Raw genomic sequence first — 26,050 nt, forward strand, 5'->3', positions numbered from 1 at the left:
GAATCGTGATTAGTGGAACACATTTATATTTATGAAAAACCTTTTTAAAAGTGCATCTTGTGAGCTTCTCACCTACAACAGTAGCGAACAAAATGACTACTTTCTCATCATTGTCATTTAGAATTACGTTTTTCTAGAATCCAACACAATGTATCGGATGAGATGGCATTTTCTGTTTGGGAAAAAACGTATTATTCCCAAAACTAGAAAGGTGGTGATCTCTGGCAAGGTGTGTTTCCCTCTCTTCTTGCATAAAAAAAAATAAGAATCTCACTTGTCCCTCCTTATTCACTGTAGGTCAAATGGAGTATCCTGAAAATAAAAGGAAATACCAAAAACAAGTATATTAATCTGGTATTGTCCTAACTTGGATCATAATTTATAAAATATTGAGTATGGAATCACTCTGTATGCTCAGTTTTTTACGTGATATGAAACATATTAGGTATGCTTGTTTGTAGCCTGTAGACAATTGTCAGAAACCGTTGTTGCAATTGTGGCCTCTACCAGACCATGACAGCATCAAATACATTTTTCAAAAACTGTGGGTCACTGCAACCATTAGAGATTCTATTAAAGTCATAATACAGATGTTGGTGCTTTGAGAAGCTTATGGGGTCTCTGACATGTGAAGTTTGGGAGTCCGCTGCCTAACAATCATTGTATTTATATGGTTCGTGACAGCTAATACAGTTTTGAAAAGAATGAGGGGTATTTTGTTGTTGATAGAATTAAGGTTGTGATCTTTAATGGTATTGTTATAAAATGAAAAATGGACACTCATACACACACACACACACACACACACACACACACACACCACACACACACACACACACACACACACACACACACACACACACACACACACACACACACACACACACACACACACACACACACACACACACACACACACACACACACACACACACACACAAACATGGCGGAATGTATCTCCGTGAACAAACAACCATCTCTGTCTAGTATGTAGCACCCATCACACACCCTCAGACCACATAATCTATAAACACACAACAAAGCCTTTGCATTCAAAGCCATGGTCTTCTGTAGGTATTGACATTTCAGACACACCCTCACACACACACCCTGACACACACATCCCTCCCCCTCCCCCCCCTGGCTGCCCCTCGAGGCCCCTCACTGTAAACAGGCTGATATTTGGTTCAATGGCGACGTCCTATTCTTTGCGACCGATGACATTGGTGACATGTAAAGCTCTCGGGCATTGTCCAGCTCTCTGGAGCTCTTTAGCAGTGTAATCACCAGTGAAATGGCAATGGGCCACCGGGATGAAAACACAAGTCAGCAGCTGGTCAGCAAATCACAGTTGAAAGGCGTTAAATGATGGATTTGCCCCGTAAGCAAGACAAGCTCCAGGGGCCTTTGTGGACTCGGGTTTGTGAGTGCACAGAGTTGGAAGGAGAATTTCATAATCATTATATCAGTTAGATGTCATCATTTTACGTAGTATAATGTAAAACTAAAAGTACAGGCCCATAATCTGCATCATTATACAGTACTATAGCTGCTTACATCATACAATATTTGACAGAAAATGACCTTTCAAAAGGGGAAAGACAGAAATAGTGTTTACAAATATTTTAAGTACCAAAAAACCCGAAATAAAATACATATGGGTTCTGTTACAGTAAAAGGGAACTCTCTCTTTCTGTGTCCATGTGTTCAACCTTCTGTATCTGAGACTATGATGTAATGGACTCAGTAAAACAGGAAATACAGATTGTCACCATGTGGCAACTCTCCACTCCACCTAGCGGCACAATAAGACACAGAGGTCCATGCACATGTCCACAGTCAGGAAACCACCTACTACTTAACCAGAGAAACTATTTGGTGAATGCAAAAATGGATTACCAACATCATTAAATCAAAGACTACTTATTTGACGTCACTAATCCAGATTTGTTCCTCTTGTGCTAATGTGTAAATCTATGAACAATTATCATTTTGCCCATACAAGGTGTCCCACTGAAAGATCCTTTTAGTGAGCCACTCTCCAGGCAAATTATTTATGATGAGTGGAGGTCCACATAGATTTAATAACGTTTTTAAGTTCCAGGCCTGAGGCACCACTTCCCACAAAAATGTATTAAACTATTTATTTTGGGTGTTCCTGTAAGCTGCAACAAAGGCAGTTATGTTTTCTGTTACACCAAATAACAGTGATATTAATGAACAAAACCGCATCTGAATTAAAATAGTGTCTGCTATTCTGTCGCAACACTTTTTGACACATTTCTTGTGGTTGTTTCTCTTAGTATCTCCCTAAGTTAACTTTTACTGTTGCAGAAGCATGAACAGTCTTGCCAAGTATGCTTATCAAAAACCCTTTAAGCAACTTTAACCCTTTAAGGCAACACACACCCACACCCACACACACTCCAACTCCCAAGTGATTCAATCTATTTGAAGGATCCCTATTCATACTCATAGGCAAGGTATAGGTCAAAGAAGAGATCAACATGGATCAATACAATGGTCAACAAATAGCAAAAAATTAAGAAATAAAACACTTTGCTGAACTTAAAAACAAAAACAAGTGTTGTCAGAACTAGCTTAGGTACATTTTCTTTACTGAAAATAACCACATGAAATACCTTTTAGTTGGTTAATGTACACTGAAGGACCCTTTGAATTTGGTATTTGTCTTTGAAGGGTCTCTTAAATATGAGTTATTAGCACTTCCAGCAAATATTTGCATACAGTATGGCATCAATATTGCCCCACTTCACATTTTGATCACATAATTGGAATGGAAACCAATCATTAAGTTGAAGCAAAATGTAACTTTTTTACGAGAACTATAAAAATGGGAACATTATAAGACATCACAAAGAGGTGTGGACACAAATACACAAAGATCTCTGACTACAGTAACTAACATTGCTCATCTTAAGTTCAGGCCACTAAAGGTCCACACCAAACAATGAATATCTCCTGCAGCCTTTATTGTCAGTTTCTATAGTCAGAGTGGGCTGGTTAAACTCAATCCCCACAATTTGTTTTGTAATAACCAAATGAATGCATATTGTACACTGGAATAATGTACACAAACATATAGGTTACACATATCTTTCATACTAAAACATAGAAATTACTTTTGGGTAAGAAAAACAATCTATCGGCAAAATAAGTTTGGAGGGAAATTCCTAAAGCCTATTGCCTGTCCTATTTATTCTGGTTAAAAGATATGTAGAGGATTATTAACTATCAGGTCAAACAGCACTCTGCCTCCATCTAGTGGCCACAAACACTTACACATATGTATGCCAGTCTATTTCCAGCCTAGTCATCCCAAACTCCATTTAAAACATATGTCTGTTTTATTGTGACTTGTTTCTAAAGGGAAATACAATTATTAAAATTACAATAAGGTTGGTTTTAGAGATAACAGTATGCACTTTTAAATTCGGCACTCGTACAATACACCAACATGCTCTCAACCGAGTACATACTCAAGTTTTAGTAACAGATAATCGCTGCTTATTACGTTTTATTGCAAATGGCAACAGACTCATACTGAGTGGAATATCGTGTATTGACGAACAGAAACAGTATTGGAACATGACTAAAGCTTAAACTCACATGGGCTTACCAGAAAATAGTTATTTTAAATAATTTATTTAGTCGTAATGTTTTTAAACGGAAATGTGCGTTATATCTCTTAAACAACAGCACAACTCACCAAGTGGTAGGAGTCGTAAGAGTTAAAAGACTAAATTGACTTGCATTGGTTTGTATTTGTGTAAGATTATAGACGGAACATGTATTATCGTACCTGTTTGTTGATCTTTTACGCAGATGCTTCCTGAAAGGTCTGGTTTTATTTAAGATGATTTCATCATCACCAGAGCTCTCAGGAGGCAACATCAACAACAAGTTTATACTCAATGGAAAGCACAGCATTTGTTCCACTTTTCTAAGATTTTCCCTTAATGGTGAAACATATTTTTCTATCGATTTAAAGTAAAACCTGAATAGAGTTTTAACATAGTAATCCACATTTCCTCATCATGTTTCGACATGATGGGTATGTCCCATTGATGAGGGGCGGTGTCATCTTAAATACCAGCCTTTTTCGTTTCCTCACTTTGTCTTGTTTCAGGGATCCTTCAGCTGAGAAAATCCTGGTTTCTGACTGAGCAGCTGAGATGGCAGTAAACGGTAAAATCGCAGTAGTGACTGGAGCAGCGATGGGAATAGGAAAAGCAATAACGAAGATACTCCTGGAAAACGGTGCCAAGGTAAAGCTTTAATTGTGTGAGATCTAATTGAAGGTAACTGCATGGATGTTCTATGTAGGCCTATGAATTAAGTGGTGACAACTAAAAGGTACATTCTTAATATTTAAATGTTCTGCAGATATTATAGTCATATTTCAACCTGCTTTTAAAAGTAAATCAGTTTCATAAATGAACGTTTTTTATAATTGAGCACTGCAACGTGCCTTATCTTTATTGACATATGGGGATAAATTCAGGAGCAAAGGCAAGAGAGCCTCCAAAATCATCATAAAGTTGAATCAAGAGGAAACCAGTTCAACAAAAACTGAACATTTTTAAGGAAGGATTTATTCCTAGAACTTTTTAGCTATGTGTTAATCCTATGTCTTTCAGGTTGCCCTCTTGGATGTGAATGAAACAGCTGGAAAGAGTTTAATCAAGGTCCTCGAAAAACAATATGGGCAAGAGAGAACTGTGTTCCTGAACTGTAACGTGGAATCAGAAGAGCAGATCAAAGGTAGCAGGCAAACACACACACACACACAGTATGGAAATAGGGGAGGTACTTAAAAGGGAACAGCAGCTGGAATGTTGTAAACAAACCTAGACACCATGAAGCTAATCAAACACACCAGAAACCTGCTTTGTGTTAAAATATTGCTAAAATCACACAAAGTGGAATGTTTAGATGTTATGTTCATTTATGTACATGTATTTAGTAGAATATACATTGTTATACCCCATCAGTATGTTGATTCTTTGTTTCACATTTCTAGTGTATATGACAAAAAAAGTGTAACTCGACTTTTGAAAATGGCATCAATTATTCCATAATAGCTATATATTATAACTTTATAATTATAGTTATTCATTTTTATTTCATGCAACAAATTATTAACAACCTTTTCTCAAGTAAATATTTGGTCTATAAAATGTGTTTTCAACGGTCTAAAAACCCCCAAATAATGTAGTTATCAGTACTATCTGAACAGGGGGGGACAACTGAAATAAATGTCAAAATCCCGAAGCAGCGGTATCATGGACCTTGTTTTAAATTTAAGGATCCCGTGACATGCTTTTCCGGTTATTACCCATCCCCTTGTGTGTTATGTAGCTTTTTCTGCATGTAAACGGTCTGCAAAGTCACAAACCCTCAAAGTAAACCCTGTAGCGAGTAAAACTCTAACACAGAAAATACCTGTCTATGCTGCCCCAGAACGCCTCGTTGGAGATTTATTTTTCCATTTCTTTCTTCCTGGTCATACGTAACGCGCAATTGGTCCAAATGGACCAATGTGCGGATCTACGCACACACCCTTATATTTTCTCAGCCGGTGTAGGCTGGAGGGGACTTTGACAGAGGATTACTCAAAAAGTACACAGTAAAAGTAATTAATTTCATTTCTGGTAGCAGTCAAACTAGTAGTGGAACAGTGTCGGTGTTATTAAGAACTTGTGGTAAAAAACTTGTGGTATGTTTGTGCCACAAGTGGGACAGAGCTCTGTCTCACTTGTGGCTTTCTGGCACCTGGTCACCTCAGCAGTCTCTCCAGTTTGTTTTTTCAAATCAGCTGCTCTTCATTTTTTCCCCTGCTATATTCAATGAGTGATTGTCATGGTTTGGCTCTCAGCCACAACAAACGCGCGACAGAAAACGAGGGCGTGAATAGGAAAGAAGAGTTTATTCACTGCTGCTGAAGGACACAAACAGGCGAAACAAACTACGAAACAAGAGGTCAGCTGGTCGTGGCTGCTCTTCGCGCTGCGTCCTCCTGCCAGAGAGAGAGCGAGATCCGGCCCGGTCCTTTATCCGGCTAGCTCCAGCCGCCAGGTGTCCTCAATCCCAGCTGATAGACCAAAGGGAAAACCTTAAAGGAACATACACACACCAGAGATAACAAGGCAGGGGTCGTCACACCCCCCCCCTTAAAGTCGGTGTCCCCAGGACCACCGGCACACCAACCCTGACAAAACAAAAAGAACACCAGTAATGAACAACAAAAATACTAGACATAAGTCACCCCACTTCCAACAAAACCAACAATTGCAACATACAACCCTCACACTGCCAGCCGCTCCTCCCACACCCAGCCACATCTTTAGCAACACAGGTAAGCAACCTGAGAAGCACACTTTAAAAAGGATGGGCAGAGCGAGAACGATTTATTAAACAGTATGACAGACAATACATTACCGTCACGGCCCATGCTTCCTCAGTTGTAGCAGTTAGTTTCACTGGCTTTACTGCAATGCACCACCACGTGGCCAATGTCGCCACACCTGTAACATTTCACCCTACTGCAACGTCTCTGGATGTGACCAAGCCCACCGCAGGAATAGCACTTCCGGTCGTTGGCATGCCCACAGTCACGAGCCATGTGTCCTTGGTCTCCACACCGATAGCAGGACATTTCCTTGCCTCTTCCTCGACCCCTGTTGCCGCCGCCACGACGACCACCATCAACGCTGCCGCCACCACGACCACCATCAACCCCACCACGACCACTTTGACTAGTGGGACAATGCTTGGTCTTCTGTTTTCTAAACATGTTTTTGTCCATAGCACAAGTGATCACACCAGAGGGCGTGACGTCTGCCAACACTGTAGCGCTCTCCTCAGACCTTGACTCAATCGGAGCGCCAGTCACTAAAAGCACAGGGGGAACATCAGTCCAGACTCTGCTACCTGCCAAACCGTTGCCCAGGATGAACTGTATCCCCTCGATTGGCAAAGCTGGACGTACACCAACAGCCACCTCACCCTTAACAAGACCACAGTCAATATACATCCTATGAACAGGAATAGGAAGAACTTTTAATCCCAGTTCCCTACTCAGAAGGGTGTCACCAGTGTCACTTTCATAAAACAGAGGCAAAACAGAGTCAACAATATAGGAGTCAAAAGCCCCTGTGTTTCGCAAGATTTTGATTGGAACTCTGACATTACTACCTACCAATGACACCAAGCCGGCTCGTATAAATGGAGCATAAGAGGCCAAAACCTCAGATCCACCTAAGTGGGATGTAAGCACATCGGCAACACCGCTGCTTTCCACAGGAGCAGCCAACGCAACAGGCCCAACAAAATATCTTCCTCCCTCAGATTTTGCTCTAAGCGCAGGACAGTCTGCCTTCCAATGGCCTTTTTCGCGACAGTAGTGGCAAATATCATTATTATCCCCCTCAGATTTGACCAAACCCAAGTTCCTTGGCTCCATCCCAAATGAACCAACCTTTCTACTTCCCTCAAAAACAGCCAGGGCCCCAGATCGCCCTCCGAACCTGCTCTTATGAAGCAACACAAACTCATCAGCTGCCACAGCAGCTTCAGCCGCAGAAGTGACCCTGTGTTCTGTTATGTAAGCAGCAATCTTGTCTGGAAGAATATTTTTGAACTGTTCCAAAGTCATGAGCTCACACAAATCGTCAAAAGTAGTGACGTCAAGAGCAGTTAACCAACGCTTAAAATGAACAGACAAATCCCTCGCCATCTCCACATATGTTTGATCTTATTTTTGCTCAAAGGACCTAAAACGCTGTCGATAGGCCTCTGGCACCAGTTCATATGCTCTAAGCACCGCCGATTTTATTTTACTATAGCTAGAGCTATCCTCAAGACATAAGGAGGAATATGCTGACTGCGCTCTCCCTGTGAGAACACACTGAAGCATCAGAGCGCAGTCCGCATCAGGCCAATCTCTAGCCCTATAGCTACACGTTCAAAAAGCAAAAAAAAAGTGTCAGGATCACTTTAATTAAATTGCGGTAACAAGCGCAAGTTGTTAGCATCGAACCGATGAGGAGACCTGGGCACCTGTTCACCGTGCCACTCACCCAACACTGCACCATCTCTGACCATAGAAAGACGTTGTCCTTCCATATCCAGTTTGGCTCTCTCAGTCTCCTGCCGCATCCGCTCCACTGCAATTTCCTTTTCACACTCCATCTCATACCTCATTTTGTCATGACTCAGCTGCAACAATAACATCTCCTTCTGCTGCTCAAAGGACAGTGAACTAGCCTGAAAAAGAGGTTTTAACAAAACCCCCTCTTCCTTTGCAGCAAACACTCCTGTCTCACTTAATGTCGACACTATAGAGTCTTTTATGTTGTCTTTCACCCTTCTATCACCGACAATAGACAGAGAAATTATCAGCAATTAAGAGCAGCTGCTCTCTTGAGAAAGTGGCAAGAGACTCCTGAGACGGAGCTTCAATAAATGCCTCTACGTCAGCCATCTTAATTTACCCCTCACCGGAACACAACACCGGACCTTTAAACCGAAAGAAGAGAACAAAAACAAAAACCAACCGGACAGATACCACCACGTTTATTATGCGTCCAAAGTGGAACACTAATTTTTTGATTGGAGTTTCCCCACTAACTCACCATCCCACTGACTAATCTCCTCCCTAGTCTTCATGCAGTTACTTGTGGTGGGTATTTATGCATTGGAGAGTAGACCGCTAATCCAGCAAAGCGACTAGCAAACTAGCAACACTACTGAGACCACGGCCATGCTCCCAAGCCAAGGCTTCAACCACTTTCTCCGCAACACTACACACCCCGCTCAACGATCCCAAGGGAACCGCCGCTTAACCTGCCAGGGAAAACTCCGCACCGTTCCGCACTGCTCCACATGCAACGCACCAACCAACCCACACAAATCTCACCTATCCGTTGCTGTATCAAAATTAAAAAGAAGTGGACGAGCCCCCAGCTGTCATGGCTTGGCTCTCAGCCACAACAAACGCGCGACAGAAAACGAGGGCGTGAATAGGAAACAAGAGTTTATTCACTGCTGCCGAAGGACACAAACAGGCGAAACAAACTACGAAACAAGAGGTCAGCTGGTCGTGGCTGCTCTTCGCGTTGCGTCCTCCTGCCAGAGAGAGAGCGAGATCCGGCCCGGTCCTTTATCCGGCTAGCTCCAGCCGCCAGGTGTCCTCAATCCCAGTTGATAGACCAAAGGGAAAACCTTAAAAGAACATACACACACATTTTGAGTAATCCTCTGTCAAAGTCCCCTCCATAGTACATAATGCATGTTTATCTGCTATCTTTGATGAGTGATAAAAAGATAATTTTACCTTTAGTTCTTAATGAAATTGATACTGTTTGACTTTGTATTAGTTAGCCTACTACTAACAATACATTGAAGTAATTTTACTGTCTACTTTTTGAGAAATACTCAAAGTCCCCTGCTGAGAACAACATCAAGCCACTTCTGCTAAATTTGATGAGGGAATTATTTGTTGTTGCCATTAGTTCTTCATGAGATTGATCCTGTTGGACTCAGTACTACTGAAACTACCCCCACAAGTACTATGAAGTACGTACTGTGTACTTTTCCAGTAATCCTCTGTCAATGTCCCCTCATGAGTACAAGAATGCATGTTTTTCTTTTAATAAGCGTTAAAAAAACCTTTCTTCCTGAGACTGATATTGTTGGACAGAGTATTTTAAGAGGATGGTAGACATGATATCAGCAATACTTCCAGTCAGTACTCCGGCAGCAGCATTTTTACACCTTGGAAAGTCTTGCCCGCTATTTAAATTGACTTTGATTGAAGTTAATAACAACATCAAATCAAATCAAATCAAGTTTTATTTATATAGCAAATTTATAAACGATTTTTGGTCGAGCCAAAGTGCTGTACATATAATAAAATTAGCCTACAGTAGAGACACTTTACAGCAAATACAACAACACAGATTGTTCAGAATATCAGTATGAGAAAAACGACACCCTCTGTCCTTAGACCCTCACATCGTACAAGGAAAAACTTCCAGAGAAAACCCACAGTTTGAGGGGGGAAAATGGGAACATTGATATTATATAGATATATAGATATATAGCATATCATTGATGCAGTCTTTCTGAACACTTTTAAAATAAAATACTGCAAATGAAGAATATTTGTAATGTTCTGCACAGATAGTGCCTTAAATTGAATTTGAAAACACGTGGCAACTTCATTATTATTAAAGCAGATGAAAAGATTTGTGGAAGGATAACTTCTTCATGGGCTTCAATGGTTCTCTAGATAAAGGGAGTTGTATGGTTGCTTGTATTATCCTCAGATAGTGGTTTGTTACTGACCGGGTCGTATTTCAATTTTAGTTTTTCAATTTTTAAAAAACGAAAATTAAATATCCAGTCGTTTTTTGTTTTTGAATATCCATTATGATCTTGATCATTTCTTCTTCAGGGCAGGGCAGGCTAGTATGCAGGCTACTGTCCCGCAGCTGCTGCCTCTCTGTTGGACCCGAAGAAATGTACAATGTGGCCAAATGAGAGGACAAGTTCCACCTGGTTATGAAATTAAAAGTGAACAAATAACTTGTTTCTGCTCTTTAGCTGCCTTACAGAAAACTGCAGAAGCCTTTGGTGGGATAGACATCGTTTGCAACAACGCTGGCCTGTTGAATGAGGAAATGTGGGAGAAAACTGTCGCTGTAAACCTCGTAAGAAGTAGAGAGAAGCACACTGCACCTGGCTGCTATTATGTCAATTTCTTGTACCCGTAAATTACACCACAACCAGGGGCGCCGTCAGGGATTTTGGGCCCCATGAAAAGATAATCACATTGGTTACTTACACTTTTTTTCCTTAAAGTTCTAAAATTGTTTGGGCCCCTGTCAGTCACGGGCCCTTAGAATCGTCCTAACTTTTCACCCCCTTACGGCGCCCCTGACCACAACACATACAATTGCAGTGTTTCATGAATGACTATTTGCACCACTGCACACAACATTTTTCTTTCTTTTTAATCTTAATTTAGTTCAGTTTTCTGTTTTTTATTTCACAATATGTAGTACACAACAAAGTATTCATAGACATAAAGAAACAAATCACAGCTGTTTACACCAAAATCAACAGTAACTATTCTATGTTTTAGATGGGTGTTATCAGGGTGAGTTACCTGGCTCTGGAGCACATAAGCAAGTTGAGTGGAGGTCGTGGCGGGGTCATCGTCAATGTTGCATCTTTGGCAGGTAAAGACCAGACAAAAAAGTGTCTTTGTTACAAGAAATTATTATTTATTATTATAAACTGCTTTTGACTTTGTTTAAATTCTCATAATTTGCAGAAACGAGTCGGGTAGAAAAGAACAGAGATGATATATCTTGCATAACATACAAATAATATATGTTTCACAAAGAATTAAGCCTGCAGAAAAAGGACGGTATATGGAAAAGCTACATTCATTGCAGCCAAAAAGTTTATAAAGAACTCATCATTTTAAAGAACACTTCACCCACAAAATGACCAAATGTATATCATTTACTTACCTGTTGTAAAATCTTTAAGAACACTTTTTGTCTGAATGATATCACCCCCATCCTGCAGGTCTGGGATCTCTACCAAGCTGTCCTGTCTACACTGCCACCAAGCACGGAGTGGTCGGCTTCACTCGAGCCATGGCGGTAAGGATGGTTTTCGAGAAGAAATGTCCAAAAAATAATTAAACATGTCTCATAGGTGTACTTTTGTATTAACACTTGCTTTTATTGATGACAAAAGTGCAAAATGCAGTGTACTATGAACTCTCAAAAAGTTTGCCATCGGTCGCCATTTTGGCTATTTAACAAAGGTTGCGGGGCATAGCAAAGTGTGGTCCGCGGACCCTAGTGGTCTGTGAGTATAGGCCTATTGGTAAAATGTCACATTTGGAATAAATAAATACATTTCAGTTTTCCGCACTCTCGCGGGAATATCTCCGTAATGGAGCGATGTTAAGTTTCGATTGCATGATATAGCCCAGCGCAACACCTTCATCACACATGTTGCCACTTGTTTGTACCATTTTCAGGCGATTTGTAATCTGTTCTAGAAAAACGATGTGTTTTTTTATATTTGTGAAGTAAGGTGGTCCGCTAGTGTTTTTTTATTGGTTAAGTGGTCCTTGGTATGAAAAAGTTTGAGAAACACTGCTCTATACAAATACAGGTTACAAGTGTGGTTATTTAACATTTAATAAACATGCAACATCAGTGTTGTTGAAAGGAAGCCGCTGTTAATTGTATTGGGTTAATTTAGCAGTCTGCAATGTACCATCAACGATAATGTTGTCAGCTAGCTAGCTAGCTAACAGCTACAATATTCACTTCCAGCTGCTTTGTGATATTTAAGACAACACTATCCAGTCAAAATGCCCATTGCAGTGTTGGCAGAGACATGAGACACAGCTGAAGTAAATACCTGTGTACAATAAGTCAATTAAAGTGTTTTTTAAAGGTCCCATGTCATGGCTCCACTAGCACCCCCCCCCCCCAGCGCATCACAGTTTTGCCGCCGAGAGAGTATGTGTGTGTGAGGAGCTCCACGGATTGGTCCATTTGGTCGTCGTTACGTCACTTGGTTCCCGGAAGAAAACAATGGAAAAAGAAACATCTCCAACGAGGCGTTCTCCGTTCTGGGGCAGCATAGACACGTCTTTTCTGTGTTAGAGTTTTACTCGCTACAGGGTGTACTTTGAGGGTTTGTGACTTTGCATACCGTTTACATAACACACAAGGGAACGGGTAATAACCGGAAAAGCATGACATGGGACCTTTAAGTGCATGTACAGAGATAGTGTTGTGCCCACATAGGTGTGGGAATCAATGCAAATTATATGAAATGCTTTGACATTGTACAGGTTTTTTTTTTGCGAGAATAATTGAATTGCTTTTCCTGAATGAGACACCTTGTCCTTTTAATGTCTTGAACATTGTGCTTCTGGAAGTTGAATCTAAATAATGTGTATGTGGGTTTTTTCCTAGGCTGCCTCTACCGCTTCAGGTTATGGCATACGGTTCAATGTTCTTTGCCCAAGTGTTGTCCAAACTGACCTCTTCGTCAATACTCCATCCAATCTTGGTCAATTCTCCCACCTGGCTGATGCAGCCAAAAAGATTGAAGACAAGTTTGGGATATTAAAGTGAGTCTTGCTTGTGTTGTTAATGATTGTACTAAGGCTCACAAAAAATATCAATTTTATTCAACAATGCATAACCTTAGGTAGCCTACTACCACATACATTTCCATAAAGCATGAAAATAATTCCATTATCTTTAGACTCCTCTATGACTTTACATTCTTTTGAACATGTGTGATACTGGATACAGGCGTATTCATTAAAATCACTGTACCCTTTTTATTTCAGTACGTCTGAGGTAGCAGAGTGCGTACTGGAGCTGGTGAAAGACGAGACGAAGAATGGAGATGCCTTATTGTTGATCCCTAAAGGAAAACAATACATGACTTTTCCATCTTTCAGTTAGAAAATCCCTGCAATTAAATCCACAACGCCAGCATTGGCAGGTTTTGTAGTATTGGATTTTATAATCAAAACTGCAATGCTTCTCTTCTTGAAAGCACAAAATAAAAAAACAAAATGCCTCAAGTGCCTTTGATTACAACTACATCAGACAAATACTTGTATTTAAAATGTCTTAATATTGTCGACAATGTACATGGGAAGTCTAAGCTGGCCACTGTTGCCACTTCTTCTCCCTTCATTAATGTTGCTAGTACTGCTGAAATAAAATATTTGCTTTTGCTTACAATACAGTACATGTGCCCAAGTGAGTCCTTTTAAGGCCCTGTCACACTGTCCCGAAATTGACACTCGATGGACACACGATAAAGGAAATGTTCAAATTCGGCTGTGATCGTAGCAACATCGGGCCATTCGTGAGGGCATCTAAGTCATCGTATGACCGCCGGTGGAGTTTCTCAGGCTCCGGCAGCAACTTCGTGAGCGGCAACTTCGTAAGGCATCGTGAGGGCATCTTGTCAAATCGTGTCATCTTCGTGTTATCATCGGTGCATTCACCCTCACTCTGATCGGGGCGAATGCCCGATGGCACCGATGATAACAAGATGCCCTCACGATGGCCTTACGAAGGGCACAATTGACACACGAATTCAACACGAAAATGAACCTTCGCAAGGTCCTTCGGCAATTTTTTGGCATGCCAAAGATTTTGCCACCGCTCACTAAGTTGCTGCCGGAGCCTGAGAAACTCCACCGGCGGTCATACGATGGCTTAAGATGCCCTCACGAATGGCCCGATGTTGCTACGATCACAGCCGAATTTGAACATTTCCTTTATCGTGTGTCCATCGGGTTGTTTTATTGCACAACAAAATCATGTAAATATATTATGTAAATAACCCAATTTGTGTTCTGTGAAACTAAAAAGGATATAATATATTATTTTGAAGGACAGTTGACAGGAAGTTGTTGTTGTTATGGAAACAACATTACGGAGAAAACGTAATATTTTCTACATATAAAGACGGATAAAGTAAAGAACAAAGTCTGACGATATCAGTACAGTATCATATTACTGTAACATAATTGCTTTTGGTACTTTCATTGCAGTTGTATGTCTTAAATGAAGAAACACACTCCTCAATGTCAGTCTTGGTACTTTATTGACAAAGATGACGACACCCTGAAATAGAGCAATGCCGCAGGATAAGCTGATAAAGTATAACATGAACAATACACATATATTCACATACATATATTAAAGACACACTAAACGGTAGTGGAAACAGTCTTACATGTGTGAGTGGACGAACGTCTCAACCCGAGGCGGAGTGAATGAATAACATGTGGGCTAACATGGCCGCTATGCAGTACCGGGTCAAAGCACGGCATATCCGGGCAGAGACAGCAGTGATGCTGCCCTCTAGTGGCCGGCGATACACTCTTCATTAAATGTAATGTAAATGTTGCCTTTGTATGTGGTTCGGGGCCATCTTCGTGCGAAATGCACAATTCCATATTCGTGTGTCCATCGGGTGTCAATTTCGGGACAGTGTGACAGGGCCTTTACTGTGGTAAAAGTAGCATTGCCAGACTTCAAAAATACTACATTAGTAATAGATGGATACACACACATGCATTAACAGGAAGGCAAAAGGAATGAGCGGACAGATTACCACTGGCATTAGGAGGCATAACCTCTTTTAAAATCACAGTATTAAGTTTGCTGCCTTTATTATGTATGCAAAATATTCAAATAGAGTCAGAAGGCAAAGCCTAAGCAAGCAATCTTTGCTTCTTGAAGATTTTTCAGTGACTGCGAATGACTGAAAGACAGAGTTATGTAAGGTTTTATTCATTTATTAATAACATCAGATTGTTATTTTTGTAGACTATACAGTACATTTACATTTACATTTTTCACATGACTGAAGTATGTTTGCGATTATTATACCATGATGAAACATTTTTAAGCAAATTAGTGCAGTGTGAAACATTACAGGATTCAGTTAGTGCAGTGTGAAACATTACAGGATTCAGTTAGTGCAGTGTGAAACATTACAGGATTCAGTTAGTGCAGTGTGAAACATTACAGGATTCAGTTAGTGCAGTGTGAAACATTACAGGATTCAGTTGGTGGGCTTGGTTTTGTTGGTCCGACTGTATAATCCTAGTTACCTGTTAGGTAAAAACAGGAAATGTCATGTATTTCTTTCCATTGTATATAATTTGTAAGGCCTCTCCATTCTTGGTCTCATCTGTCACCAGCTCGAGGAGGCAATCAGCTACCTCAGACACACTGAAAGAAAAAAGGTACAGGGATTTTAACAGAAGAAGCAAAACCATATTGTAACAGTTACATCACAATATCTTTTTATGTCCTGTTTCCAAATGTGTGAGTGTTGATTTTACGTATTGATTTGAATTTATTTTAGAAAATAAGCCTTATTTAGAGGTAAAGGAAGAACATGTTAAAACGACTCAAATAAAGCGCTCTGCCAAAAAGAAAATGCAGGCAGAAACCTAACCACCCTAACCTATAATCAAAGGATAATATCAATGACAAAACATTACGTTTCTTAAGGCTGCTTCACAATAAAAGCCAACCTGTTTTGCCAGTTGAAAGCTTTTACTGTGAAGCAGTAAACATAATAGGATGCCCCTTAGAGTAATACAGCTCTGACCAGGTGTAATGAGAGTGAACAGTAAACGTGGTAGACTTTGTCACTAGCAAGAATATCTTCTATACAGGGAAATAATAACTGAATATACAAAATGCACAGCAAAAATATGGAATCAAAATAGGTTTGATTAAATAAAAGAAAATTAGCTCACGTGCTTTGTTCTGCATATTTTTGGAATTCATCAGCCAGTTGGAAAAATTGTCCCAATTTGTTCGACAGGCTTGTCAAGAGTTCAGTTTGGACAGAACCTGGGCAAACAGCGTTGAATCGAACACCGTAGCCTGCGGCAGTAGAGGCAGCCTAAAAGATAAACACATAATGAGGCCTTAAATGCTCAGAGGCACAATGTATAGCATACTGGGAATTAAAAGTCATGATGTCCTTTTCTTTATAAATAAAATATATAGTAAAAAACCTTACAGCCATGGCTCGAGTGAAGCCGACCACTCCATGTTTAGTGGCTGTATAGACAGGACAGTTTTTTGCAGGACTCAGACCTGCAGGATGTGGGTGATAAAAGTCAAACAAAAAGAGGGACAGCTTTTAGAGGTATTATACCTGAAAGATGTGGGTTATCATTTAACATACTTTTGTTTTCATACAGTACTTTACTGTTTGATTAATTAATGTCAGAAGTGGGACAAAGATGAACGTTTTCACCAGTTACAGTGTTACCAGGTTTTAATTTAAAATGTTAATGTTTTCTTGTCAAGGTTTTAACAAGAGATTGAACGCAAACACAGTCAAAGAGGAGGGAAGTAAACAAAAAGCGAGATTTTTGAAGAAAATTGAACAAGTACAGACCGAGGGGCACCAGAAACAAGAACAGAAACACAGGCAGGACCTCGGGAAAACCAGACAGGAACTGACAAAGAACAACGGGGAAGATAGGCATTTATAATTAAGACTAATCACAGAGAAAAGAACAGCTGGAGAGAACAGGTGAAACAAAGGGGCAGCAGGTGTACACAATCATACAATCACAGAAAATACATTTGAAAATAAAACAGGAAACAACCTAAAACCAGGATCATGACATGCATTCAAAATGTTTCTATTATAAAAGTTGAAAAGTATTGGCATCAAAATATACTCAAAAGTAAAAGTACTCATTTCAGAATAACATATATGTTTTGATTATAAATATTGATGCATTAATGTGTTTATCAAAGCTGGTGAATGTACAACTGGTTATTATTAGTTTTTTAAAATGTTGATTATATATCACATTAATCCAAATCTGTGAAGGTATTACAATGATTTACCTTTGGTAGTAGGGTAAAAGTGCAAAGTAGCAACACATTTACTTGGGTACAGTACTTGAGTAAATCTACTTGCACTGCATTTCTGTGCCTTTGATTGATTGATATCCTACAAACCCCACATTATAATGCATTGTGGGTCATACCTGCCATGGATGCCATGTTGACGATGACCCCTCCCTGACCTCCAGTCATCTTGTTCATGTGCTCCAGAGCCAGGTAGGTACACCTGACAACAGCCACCTGCATAATAAAACATTTATTGCAGTGCACACGGGGTAATGTTAAACTGAAGAGTTCAGTCAGGTAAGGACATGTTAACCTTTGAAAAGTTTTATTGTAGGTGGTAAATATAAATACAAGTTCTTACGAGGTTTATGGAGATAGTTTTCTCCCACTCTACTTCATTCAAGATGCCAGCGTTGTTGCACAGGATGTCTATTCTGCCAAATTTTGCTAGAGTTTTTTGAAAGGCAGCTTGAAGCAGAAAATAAAGCAATTACTTGTTAACGAATAATTTTGCAGCCAAGTTTGAACACTAGCAGCCATGTTTTCCAGTGCCAACATGTTCAACTCCAACAAGTGAGTGTGTGTTACCTTTGATTTCCTCTTCTGATTCAACATTGCAGTGTAGAAAGAGAGTACTCTGTTCTCCATACAGTTGGTCCAGGGCTTCCTTCAAACTCTCCCCTTTAGTTTTATTCGTATCCAAGAGGGCAACCTGAACGAGTGAAAAGACAACAGATATACAATTGTGCTTTTAATGGCTGCCGGTTTTTTTTTTTTACATAATAAATGCAGCACCGATCAACCTTCATTCATTGTCTTTTATGCTATAATGGCCATACGTAGAAACAACTGTTCTATTTAAAAAGTAACTTTACCTCAGCCCCGTTTTGCAGGAGTAACTCTGTTATTGCTTTTCCTATCCCCTGGGCTGCTCCGGTCACTACGGCAATTTTACCATTTAACGCCATTTCAGGTGTTCAATCAGAAGGGAGGAGGTGGTCAGCCGTATGATCCACTGGAAAGGGATGGATCAAATGATGAGAAAATAGTGAGTTGAGATGGTATTCTGCTTTAAATAGGGAGGAGGTGTAACCTACTCAGGGCCGCCCCACCCTACAGGCCAATAACGCAGGCTGCATGGGGCCCCGCCTTGCGCAGGGGGCCCCGCCCAGAGGGCCTCAGCTGCTGTGCGCAGTTCTCCGCTCAGTTCTCCCCCCCCTCCCCCCCCCTCCCGCGAGAGTGAGAAGTGACAAGGGGAGCACGTCTGTAACCCGACACCGTTGCAATGAATCGACATCTGACCAATCACGGCTTTGATACGGCCACTAGTGCAGGTGAAGAGATGTCGGTGAAAAGACAGTTTCAGTCCGGAGCAAGCAAGAGGGGAAACAAACTAAAACATAAAGAAACCAGTGCTTGAATTGGAATGAAAAAGGTGCCAGTACTCTAAAATCAGCAACTTTTTCAAGTCAATTTTATATATACAGCCCACAAACAAGAATTTGGCTACTACAATGCTGGTGGGTTTGTCTCTTTACTACTGTATATTTTAGAAAGGTTCACTGTACTTAACATTTTTTATGATAGGCAGCGGATATGGCTAAAGCTCAGTAAGGTCAATATTAACTGAAAATATAGCAATCAAAGTCTAGATCTTCTGCTGAAGACACATGAAGCAGAGACCTTTCAGGTGAGAGCCCCTCTGGTGGTGTTCAACATTAATGACAAGGAAACAAAGCTCTGGTCAGAAGCATTTTTTATAAAAAGCTTTAACAAAATTAAGTATTTCTGTACATTTTGAATGCAATCTAACTTTCCAACTCAGAAAACGAAAAACGAAAAAGTGCCAAAAGTCTTCTCACATGGCTGAGCTGCTTTGCAATATACTTCACCACTGAAGAATACAAATATGTATAAAGTAAACTATGATGCAATCTAACTTTCCAACTCAGAAAAATGATAAAGAGCATGAACAAAGAACATGTAAAAACAAATGCAAAATTTGCACAATCTAAAATGAGAAACTGTAACTGCAAGTAACAAAGTCTGAGCCATGGTAAAGAGTTACATTGAACACCAAGCTGATCAGATAACTCCCTGGTTGGTCTGAAGTCCTTCTATCTCCAGGATCTGTACAAATCGGCACATTATGCCAAAAGTCTTCTCACTGGGTGAGCTGCTTTGCAATATACTTCACATTGTTAGAAAAGGCTCCAGAAGGCCTTGGGGACATCAGTATCAGGGGCTGGAGCTGGACAGGCTCTTTCATCAGCACTTCTCCGTCCCTTTGCCAGCCAGGACCTCACATACTGTTCCGGATTGAACTGTCCTAGTGATGGTCCATTACATTTAATGAAAACCAGGCTGGACAGTCGGCTGACAGAGAGAGCATTCCTTTTTGCAGTAAGGATATCGTTCATGCAGCTGAATGCCCGCTCCCACTCACTAGTGGAGACAGCGATGGTTCGGACTGCTTTCAGTAGAGGCTCCATGGCAGCAGGTGTACGGGATGCCCTGGTTTCCTTGTATTCGCGAAAGCCCTGAACAGTCTCTCTCCTGTCCACATTCAGCACTTCGCACAAACGTAGCACCTCTACGTCCCCATACTGTACGTCTAACTCCTCTTCAGGCCAACTTCCAGGATGGATAACTTTCATGTCCTGGATTAGCTGATTGTCCCGGGCCTCCCGGCCATGTAATGGGATTTCTCTTGTGCTGACATGAGAGGCGGTTGTGGAAGTCATTCTGTGTCTCAGATTCTCTACCATACTGCGGAAAAACTGACCTGCATGAATCTGTACAAGCCTGCCATTCTCACGCAGGGCAACACCCTTGAAGGACTTCTCAGCTAGAGCTGTATGAACTGTAGTCATGTGTGGGCCAGGCATGGTGACCATGGATTCAAAAACTCGTATTTCTCGAGTTAAGAGCCTATCTGCTGTAGGCAGTGTCATCTCTCTTTTTTGGAGTTGCCGAGAGAGGTCGCTGAGCTCTGTGAGCGCATCGTACATCAGTCCCAGATTGCTGACAAACGTTGCAGATGTGAGCACATCATCCAGGCCCTTGTACTTTGCTCTGTCTCTGGAATCCCTGCCCGTGTCGTTTGCAGCATTTGTGAAGTGATCATGAAGCACTCGGTAGTTTTCCCAGACTGCTCTGACGCTCCTTTCACTTGAAGCCACCCAGCGGATGGACAAAACACGCCCTATCACCAGGAGACGCTGTCCGACTGCTTGCGCACACTGCGCTAACTGCCTCTGATTTTTGGGGGAGGCATGGAACAAGGAATAGAGTTTGTCAAAAAAGATCTGGAAATGATTGAGCCCTGAGACCTCCTTGACCACATCCCCAACTGCCAGCTCTAGACGATGATTGGAGCAGTGCCACACAAACAGGCTTGGGAATTTACTACACAACTGGGTAGCAACGCCTGTTCTCTTCCCTAGCATGACTGAAGCCCCATCACATGCAAAAGAAACGAAACACTGACCTAAAAAGTCCTCGTTAAAATCTCTTCCAAGACACTCCATTAACGCCTTTGTGATGTCATCAGCCGTTGTTCCATCCAACTCGATCAGCTCCCAAAAAAACGTTTCGGGCTCAGCATCAGCTAATGCTGAGCGTAGACACACAACAAGCACCGTTTTACCACTAATAGTGGTAGATTCATCGACCAAAACACAGAGTTTTCTTTGGTTTTCTGTAATGTCTTTTGCCATTTTTTTCTTCAGCTCATGAGCTATGTGGTCGATGATTTCGCCACAGGTTTTATTGGAGTGCAAAACCCTGCCCACGTTCAGCCCATTCAGTTTATGTACATTCAAATCAATTGGCATGTCTGTGAATGGCCGGCTATGTTTGCCAATTTTATATGCCGTTCGAAAAACTCTGATAGTGGTGTCTAATTCAGATTGATGCATAGGCTGCACTTGATGTTGAATAGTTTCACGTGAAGCAGATGTAAGGATGTCAGCAGCTTTTACATGGGCTTGTGATTCTTTATGTTCTTTGATTTTTTTTCTCAGGCTAGCTTGTTGTTTGCCCTTGTCAACACCGAAATGAGACACTGCACACTCACCCCATTCAGTTGACAGTTTCAGTCCTTGTCCAGTGTGTATTCCCAAAGATTTGACATCTCTGCATATCCGACATCCTAGCTTCTTATCTTTAAGAAGGAGCAATGCATTGGTCTTGCAAAAATATTGCACCTGGTCCGTTGTCCAGCAGTCAGGTGCATCGCTTTGCCCGGTGTTGGTGGTGGCAGTTGCGCCAGCAGCAGCTAACGTAAGAGGCTCTGGAGGAGGCGGCGGAGCTAGTGCTAATGCTAATGCACTAGAACTTGGAGCAGGAGGATCAACCAAAGAAAGCTCCCCATCAGACACAATTTCCAACACAGGCACAGCATTCTCTGTATTTGAAGTTTCTTCCGGCGACAACCGCTGTCTTTTTGCACTTTTATTAATCCACGCTAACATTTTAGAAATGCTAATTTGTGACGTGACTTGCTTTCCTTCTCTCGGGGGCGTGCCTGCTCTGTTCTATCACTCTACATAGCCACCCACTGGGTGGGAGTTGCACTGCATAAACACAACACACGTGCATCTAGGTATGTAAATTGTAAAGCATTAAAACATGGTTTTACTAACAGTTTTCAGTATGTTGTTACTTCGGCATTATTATTATTATTATTTTGAAACGTGTATTACTATTAAATCACGGTCAAATAGGTTAATTTTGACATAGTCGTTTCCACCACAGTATTTACATGGAGAAGATAAGCCCCGCCCCCTCTCCAGCACGTTCTGTTTGAATGACAGGAGTAAACAGCTGACAGCCGCTGTGAAACTCCAGCGGTTAGAGCGATGAGAATGTCCGTTCGGCACCTCATGACGCATCTACTGAGTACCGGGCGGCTGTATATATATATATGGATGTATAATAAGAACGGCGGGAGAGTGTTGAGTACTGGCACGGTGCATGAGTACCGGAGTACCGCCAGCATGCCGGTACTGAGCAAGAAGTGCCGGTACTCCATGGGTCAGAACCAGAAGTGCCGGTACTGCGTACCGGTGAGTACCGGCCCAATTCCAGCACTGAAAGAAACTAGAGCATCACTCGAAGGTGGGTTATTGTATGAGTCAAATGTATAACTTGCAAATGTTGTATAAGTCAAATTGCCAATTGCCAGTTTCAGATTTGTGAAACCTTTATTCTATTTGTGAAAATACAAACAAGGGAGATTTCAGTGCTTTTTGTACATGTAGACCACATTAGACCAGGTCCTGATCTAAAACCACTAGACCTACACTCATCAAATCTGGAATGGATTATCCCAGAGAGTCTAAAGATTCTTTATAACACAGTTTCAGATTTGTGAAATCTTTCTGAAACTGTGTTATAAAGAATCTTTAGACTCTCTGGGATAATCCAGTCCAGATTTGATGAGTGTAGGTCTAGTGGTTTTAGATCAGGACCTGGTCTAATGTGGTCTTCTATGGAATGCCATTTAAGCCAAAATTAAATAAATAAATAAATGGCATTCCATATGATGTTGCTTTGTTTTTTATCAATGGTTTTGTTGATTTGATCTAAAACAAGCTTATAATTTTTGCATTTGGTATGGCCTATTGCTTAAAGATCACCTTTAAAGATGATAAGGAATTATTATAGAGCTAATTGTTGCATGAAATTCAGATCCGCTCATTTTCAGACTAAGGTTCATCACACTGGATAAAAACGTTGTTTCATTGTAGGAAAGATGGCTTGCTACTGCAGATATGCACAACAACGTTTTGCTTAAATATAGTTGTATATACTGTATTACATGTGTCATGGGAGCAAATTAGCCCGGCATTGACTCAAGTAACGACGAGTCATGATATGGAAGAGAATAGATGAAGCAAGAACATTCAAGCCCTTAAATGGGACATTTTTTGTTTAAGTGTACTTTAAAGATTGGATTTAAAACAAAGATGAGGTTAATGCTTCTCCATAGTGCCGATTGAACTAATGTTGATCAATAATCTTGTTCTGACCCACAGTGACACCTGCTGGTAAAACTCCATTCAAAGTGTCCAGGAGATGTTTGCCATTATAATATATGAATAACATTTCAGGTCAGGAATCATATAAACCTTATACAGTAACCTACAGTATAGTAAACGTTTTAAAATCTATATATTTAAAAAAAAAAATCCAAAGTAACATTTTGAAAGTATGCATTAATATGCTTATAATACATCTTTTTTTTTTTAAATAATGGAACATTTTGAATAATCAATAACCATTATTTTAAGGAAAAAAATAAATGCTTGAATATACTGTTTCTTGTAGAGATGATGCAATCATAATATGTATTTAATCAGATGTGCCTCAGCCTGCCACTGTATGTTGCTCCAATAAAGCAAAGGCTCTTATATCATCCTGCCAGCTTTAATTCGGTGTCTCCAACAATTAAGTACCATGTCTCCCATTGGTCGCATGCACATAATGGGCAACATAATTATCAGAGCCAGGGAGAGCAGTAACAAAAACAGAAACGTCTGGAACAGGAAATAACCGAAAAGCCATGTGCAGATGTTTTTTTTTCTCCAGATGGTGTTCTGAACTTCCAGAGAACAAACTGTGGATATCCAGGTCCAGATTGTAAACGTGAAGAAGTGCATGCATTACATTACCGTAAACTTCCTAAAAGATTGAATGCAAAGGCAAAAAGGCTTTTGAATGTCTTCCATATACTACCATTCTTTGATTGTTGCAAGAGGCGTTCTTGTGAAAATAAACGAGACATTTGGAAGTAAGACTCAGGTCTACAGCAACAGTATTTTGATTTTTTTTCAATCACCTTATATACTTTTTCTTAAACAACATTTTAAATACTCCTATATTGAGGAGAGACATTTCTATTTCACTTTTTCTCTTCTAATTATCTTACAGTTTACAACCTGTTTTGCAGGTTCAGATTTTACACACAGAACACAACAAATACAAATATAATGCATTTCTATAGAATCATACTCCTACTCTTCTACACTATTATTTCAGAGGTGAATATTGTATTTACTATTTTTAGTCATTTTTTTAGACAGCTTTAGTTGCTTTGAATGCATTAATTCATATTATTAATATATCCAATAAATCACCAATAATCTATTAAGTATTATATGAAAATAAGATAACATTATTATTGACCCTTGATCCATATAGTTTATGGGTTATAGGGTATAGAAAGAGATTAAGGTCATACAGTGAAATAATTGAATACATTTTTGTTGGGCTACTTTTATTTGTTGTACTTCAAATACATTTGAATTCCTAAACTTATATACTTTTATTTATTTTTAAAATAACATTTGGGAGTTTTACCTTTAACATAATACTGTGTGGTGTTACTAGTTCTGTTGAAGTATAAGATATTTGTCAGTGGTGTAAAGTAACTAAGTACATTTACTCAAGTACTTTACTTAAGTACAATTTTAAAGTACTTGTGCTTTACTTGAGTAGTTTAATTATTTGCTAATTTGTACTTCTAATCTACAATTCAGAGGTAAATAGTAATTAATGCTTCAATAATTATAATCAAAACCAATAATATATAATTCTGAAATGGGCCAATTTGGAAAATGAGTACATTTAGCTGACAATACATTCGTACTTGTACTTGAGTAACATTTTGAATGCAGGACTTTTACTTGTAAAAGGGTATTCCTACTTTTTCTAAAGTAAAAGATCTGAGTACTTCTCCCACCTCTGTAACATCTGCGTATGAGGCGCACTTGAGTTCGGTGTAATCAATCTATTATGAAGAATGTCCCTGCGCTTCTTTTCGCGGCAGTACGGTCAGCCCCCGCCGAAGGGTTCTGTACGTGGCAGCGTCGGTCTGAAACCCCTCTCTGTCCTATTCATAACCCCTGGGTACCAAGTGAGATTGCGTCCACATACTAAAGTGTGAGCTTACACTTCAAGACCTTAGAGAATACAGGTAAGAACACGTTTAATATTGTGTCTTAGCTCTTCTTTACATCACTGGAAGGGGGCTGAGTCGCTTAGCTAGCGCGCATTACCGAACATGCTGTGATAGTTGTCAATTCTGGGTCCAACAGGCTTTTTGGAGGGGAAGCCTATAACACCAGAAGCTTAAAACCGTGTGGTACCGAGCAGGTTAAGGACTCGTTATTTTCTGGAGGTCTGTTTATTTCCGACATGTTGGTTTCATTGTAAGCCTCCGGGAGGTGCATGTTACTGTGTTGCACAAGTGGAGAAAGTTTTTCGAAACATAGCTATAACTTTGTGGGAGAGCATCTCAGTGACAGACAATTACTTTACATGACATTGTTGAATACTTACTCACTTCTTTAACGCGGACTGTTATACGAATTTTTGAATGTTGGCGTAGTAGGATATATTTTTAGCATACAGTCCAGGCTGTTTTGCACAGGCTGCAAAGACATGAGACCCGAAAGAGCTGAAAGTCTCGGGGATTTCTAGAAACAACGATCTGACATCACGGGGACGGTGTTCCGGATTAACTGGTTCCCCGATCAACTGGTTTACAGAGGTGG

General features: G+C 40.4%; 3 protein-coding genes across 11 annotated transcripts in view; 2 read left to right on the forward strand and 1 right to left on the reverse strand.

The window, feature by feature from the left end:
- Positions 1-4,112: 4,112 nt before the first annotated feature.
- LOC117540182 (15-hydroxyprostaglandin dehydrogenase [NAD(+)]-like) lies at positions 4,113-13,827 on the forward strand. The gene is made up of 7 exons (XM_034206730.1): positions 4,113-4,289; positions 4,662-4,785; positions 10,630-10,736; positions 11,171-11,267; positions 11,623-11,699; positions 13,038-13,195; positions 13,421-13,827. Exons 1-7 carry the CDS (start codon positions 4,197-4,199, stop codon positions 13,536-13,538), a joined length of 774 nt encoding a protein of 257 aa, XP_034062621.1. The 5' UTR covers positions 4,113-4,196; the 3' UTR covers positions 13,539-13,827.
- An 853-nt stretch (positions 13,828-14,680) lies between these two features.
- On the reverse strand, positions 14,681-25,941 carry LOC117540120 (15-hydroxyprostaglandin dehydrogenase [NAD(+)]-like). Of its 4 annotated transcripts, none has more exons than XR_004568124.1 (8): positions 18,365-18,515; positions 18,078-18,201; positions 17,851-17,957; positions 17,627-17,723; positions 16,639-16,715; positions 16,370-16,518; positions 15,654-15,833; positions 14,681-15,622 (listed from the first exon to the last, which is right to left on the reverse strand). XR_004568124.1 is itself a non-coding variant. In XM_034206633.1 (8 exons), exons 2-8 carry the CDS (start codon positions 18,455-18,457, stop codon positions 15,716-15,718), a joined length of 765 nt encoding a protein of 254 aa, XP_034062524.1. In that variant the 5' UTR covers positions 18,458-18,504; positions 25,840-25,941; the 3' UTR covers positions 14,681-15,715. The 4 variants fall into 4 exon arrangements, 3 of the variants coding, with proteins under 3 accessions (XP_034062524.1, XP_034062525.1, XP_034062526.1); XM_034206633.1 differs by adding an exon at positions 25,840-25,941 and having other exon boundaries at positions 14,681-15,833; positions 18,365-18,504; XM_034206634.1 differs by having other exon boundaries at positions 14,681-15,833; positions 16,374-16,518.
- p4ha2 (procollagen-proline, 2-oxoglutarate 4-dioxygenase (proline 4-hydroxylase), alpha polypeptide 2) overlaps positions 25,323-26,050 on the forward strand; it is a 39,915-nt gene continuing 39,187 nt past the window's right edge. For all 6 annotated transcript variants that reach the window (XR_004568121.1, XR_004568122.1, XR_004568123.1 and 3 more), the window contains exon 1: positions 25,323-25,470. The gene's annotated coding sequence lies outside the window, so the exon portion shown is untranslated. The remainder of the gene's footprint in view (positions 25,471-26,050) is intronic.

The sequence above is a fragment of the Gymnodraco acuticeps genome, unplaced genomic scaffold, assembly GCF_902827175.1.
Source record: "Gymnodraco acuticeps unplaced genomic scaffold, fGymAcu1.1, whole genome shotgun sequence".
Lineage (NCBI taxonomy): Eukaryota > Metazoa > Chordata > Actinopteri > Perciformes > Bathydraconidae > Gymnodraco > Gymnodraco acuticeps.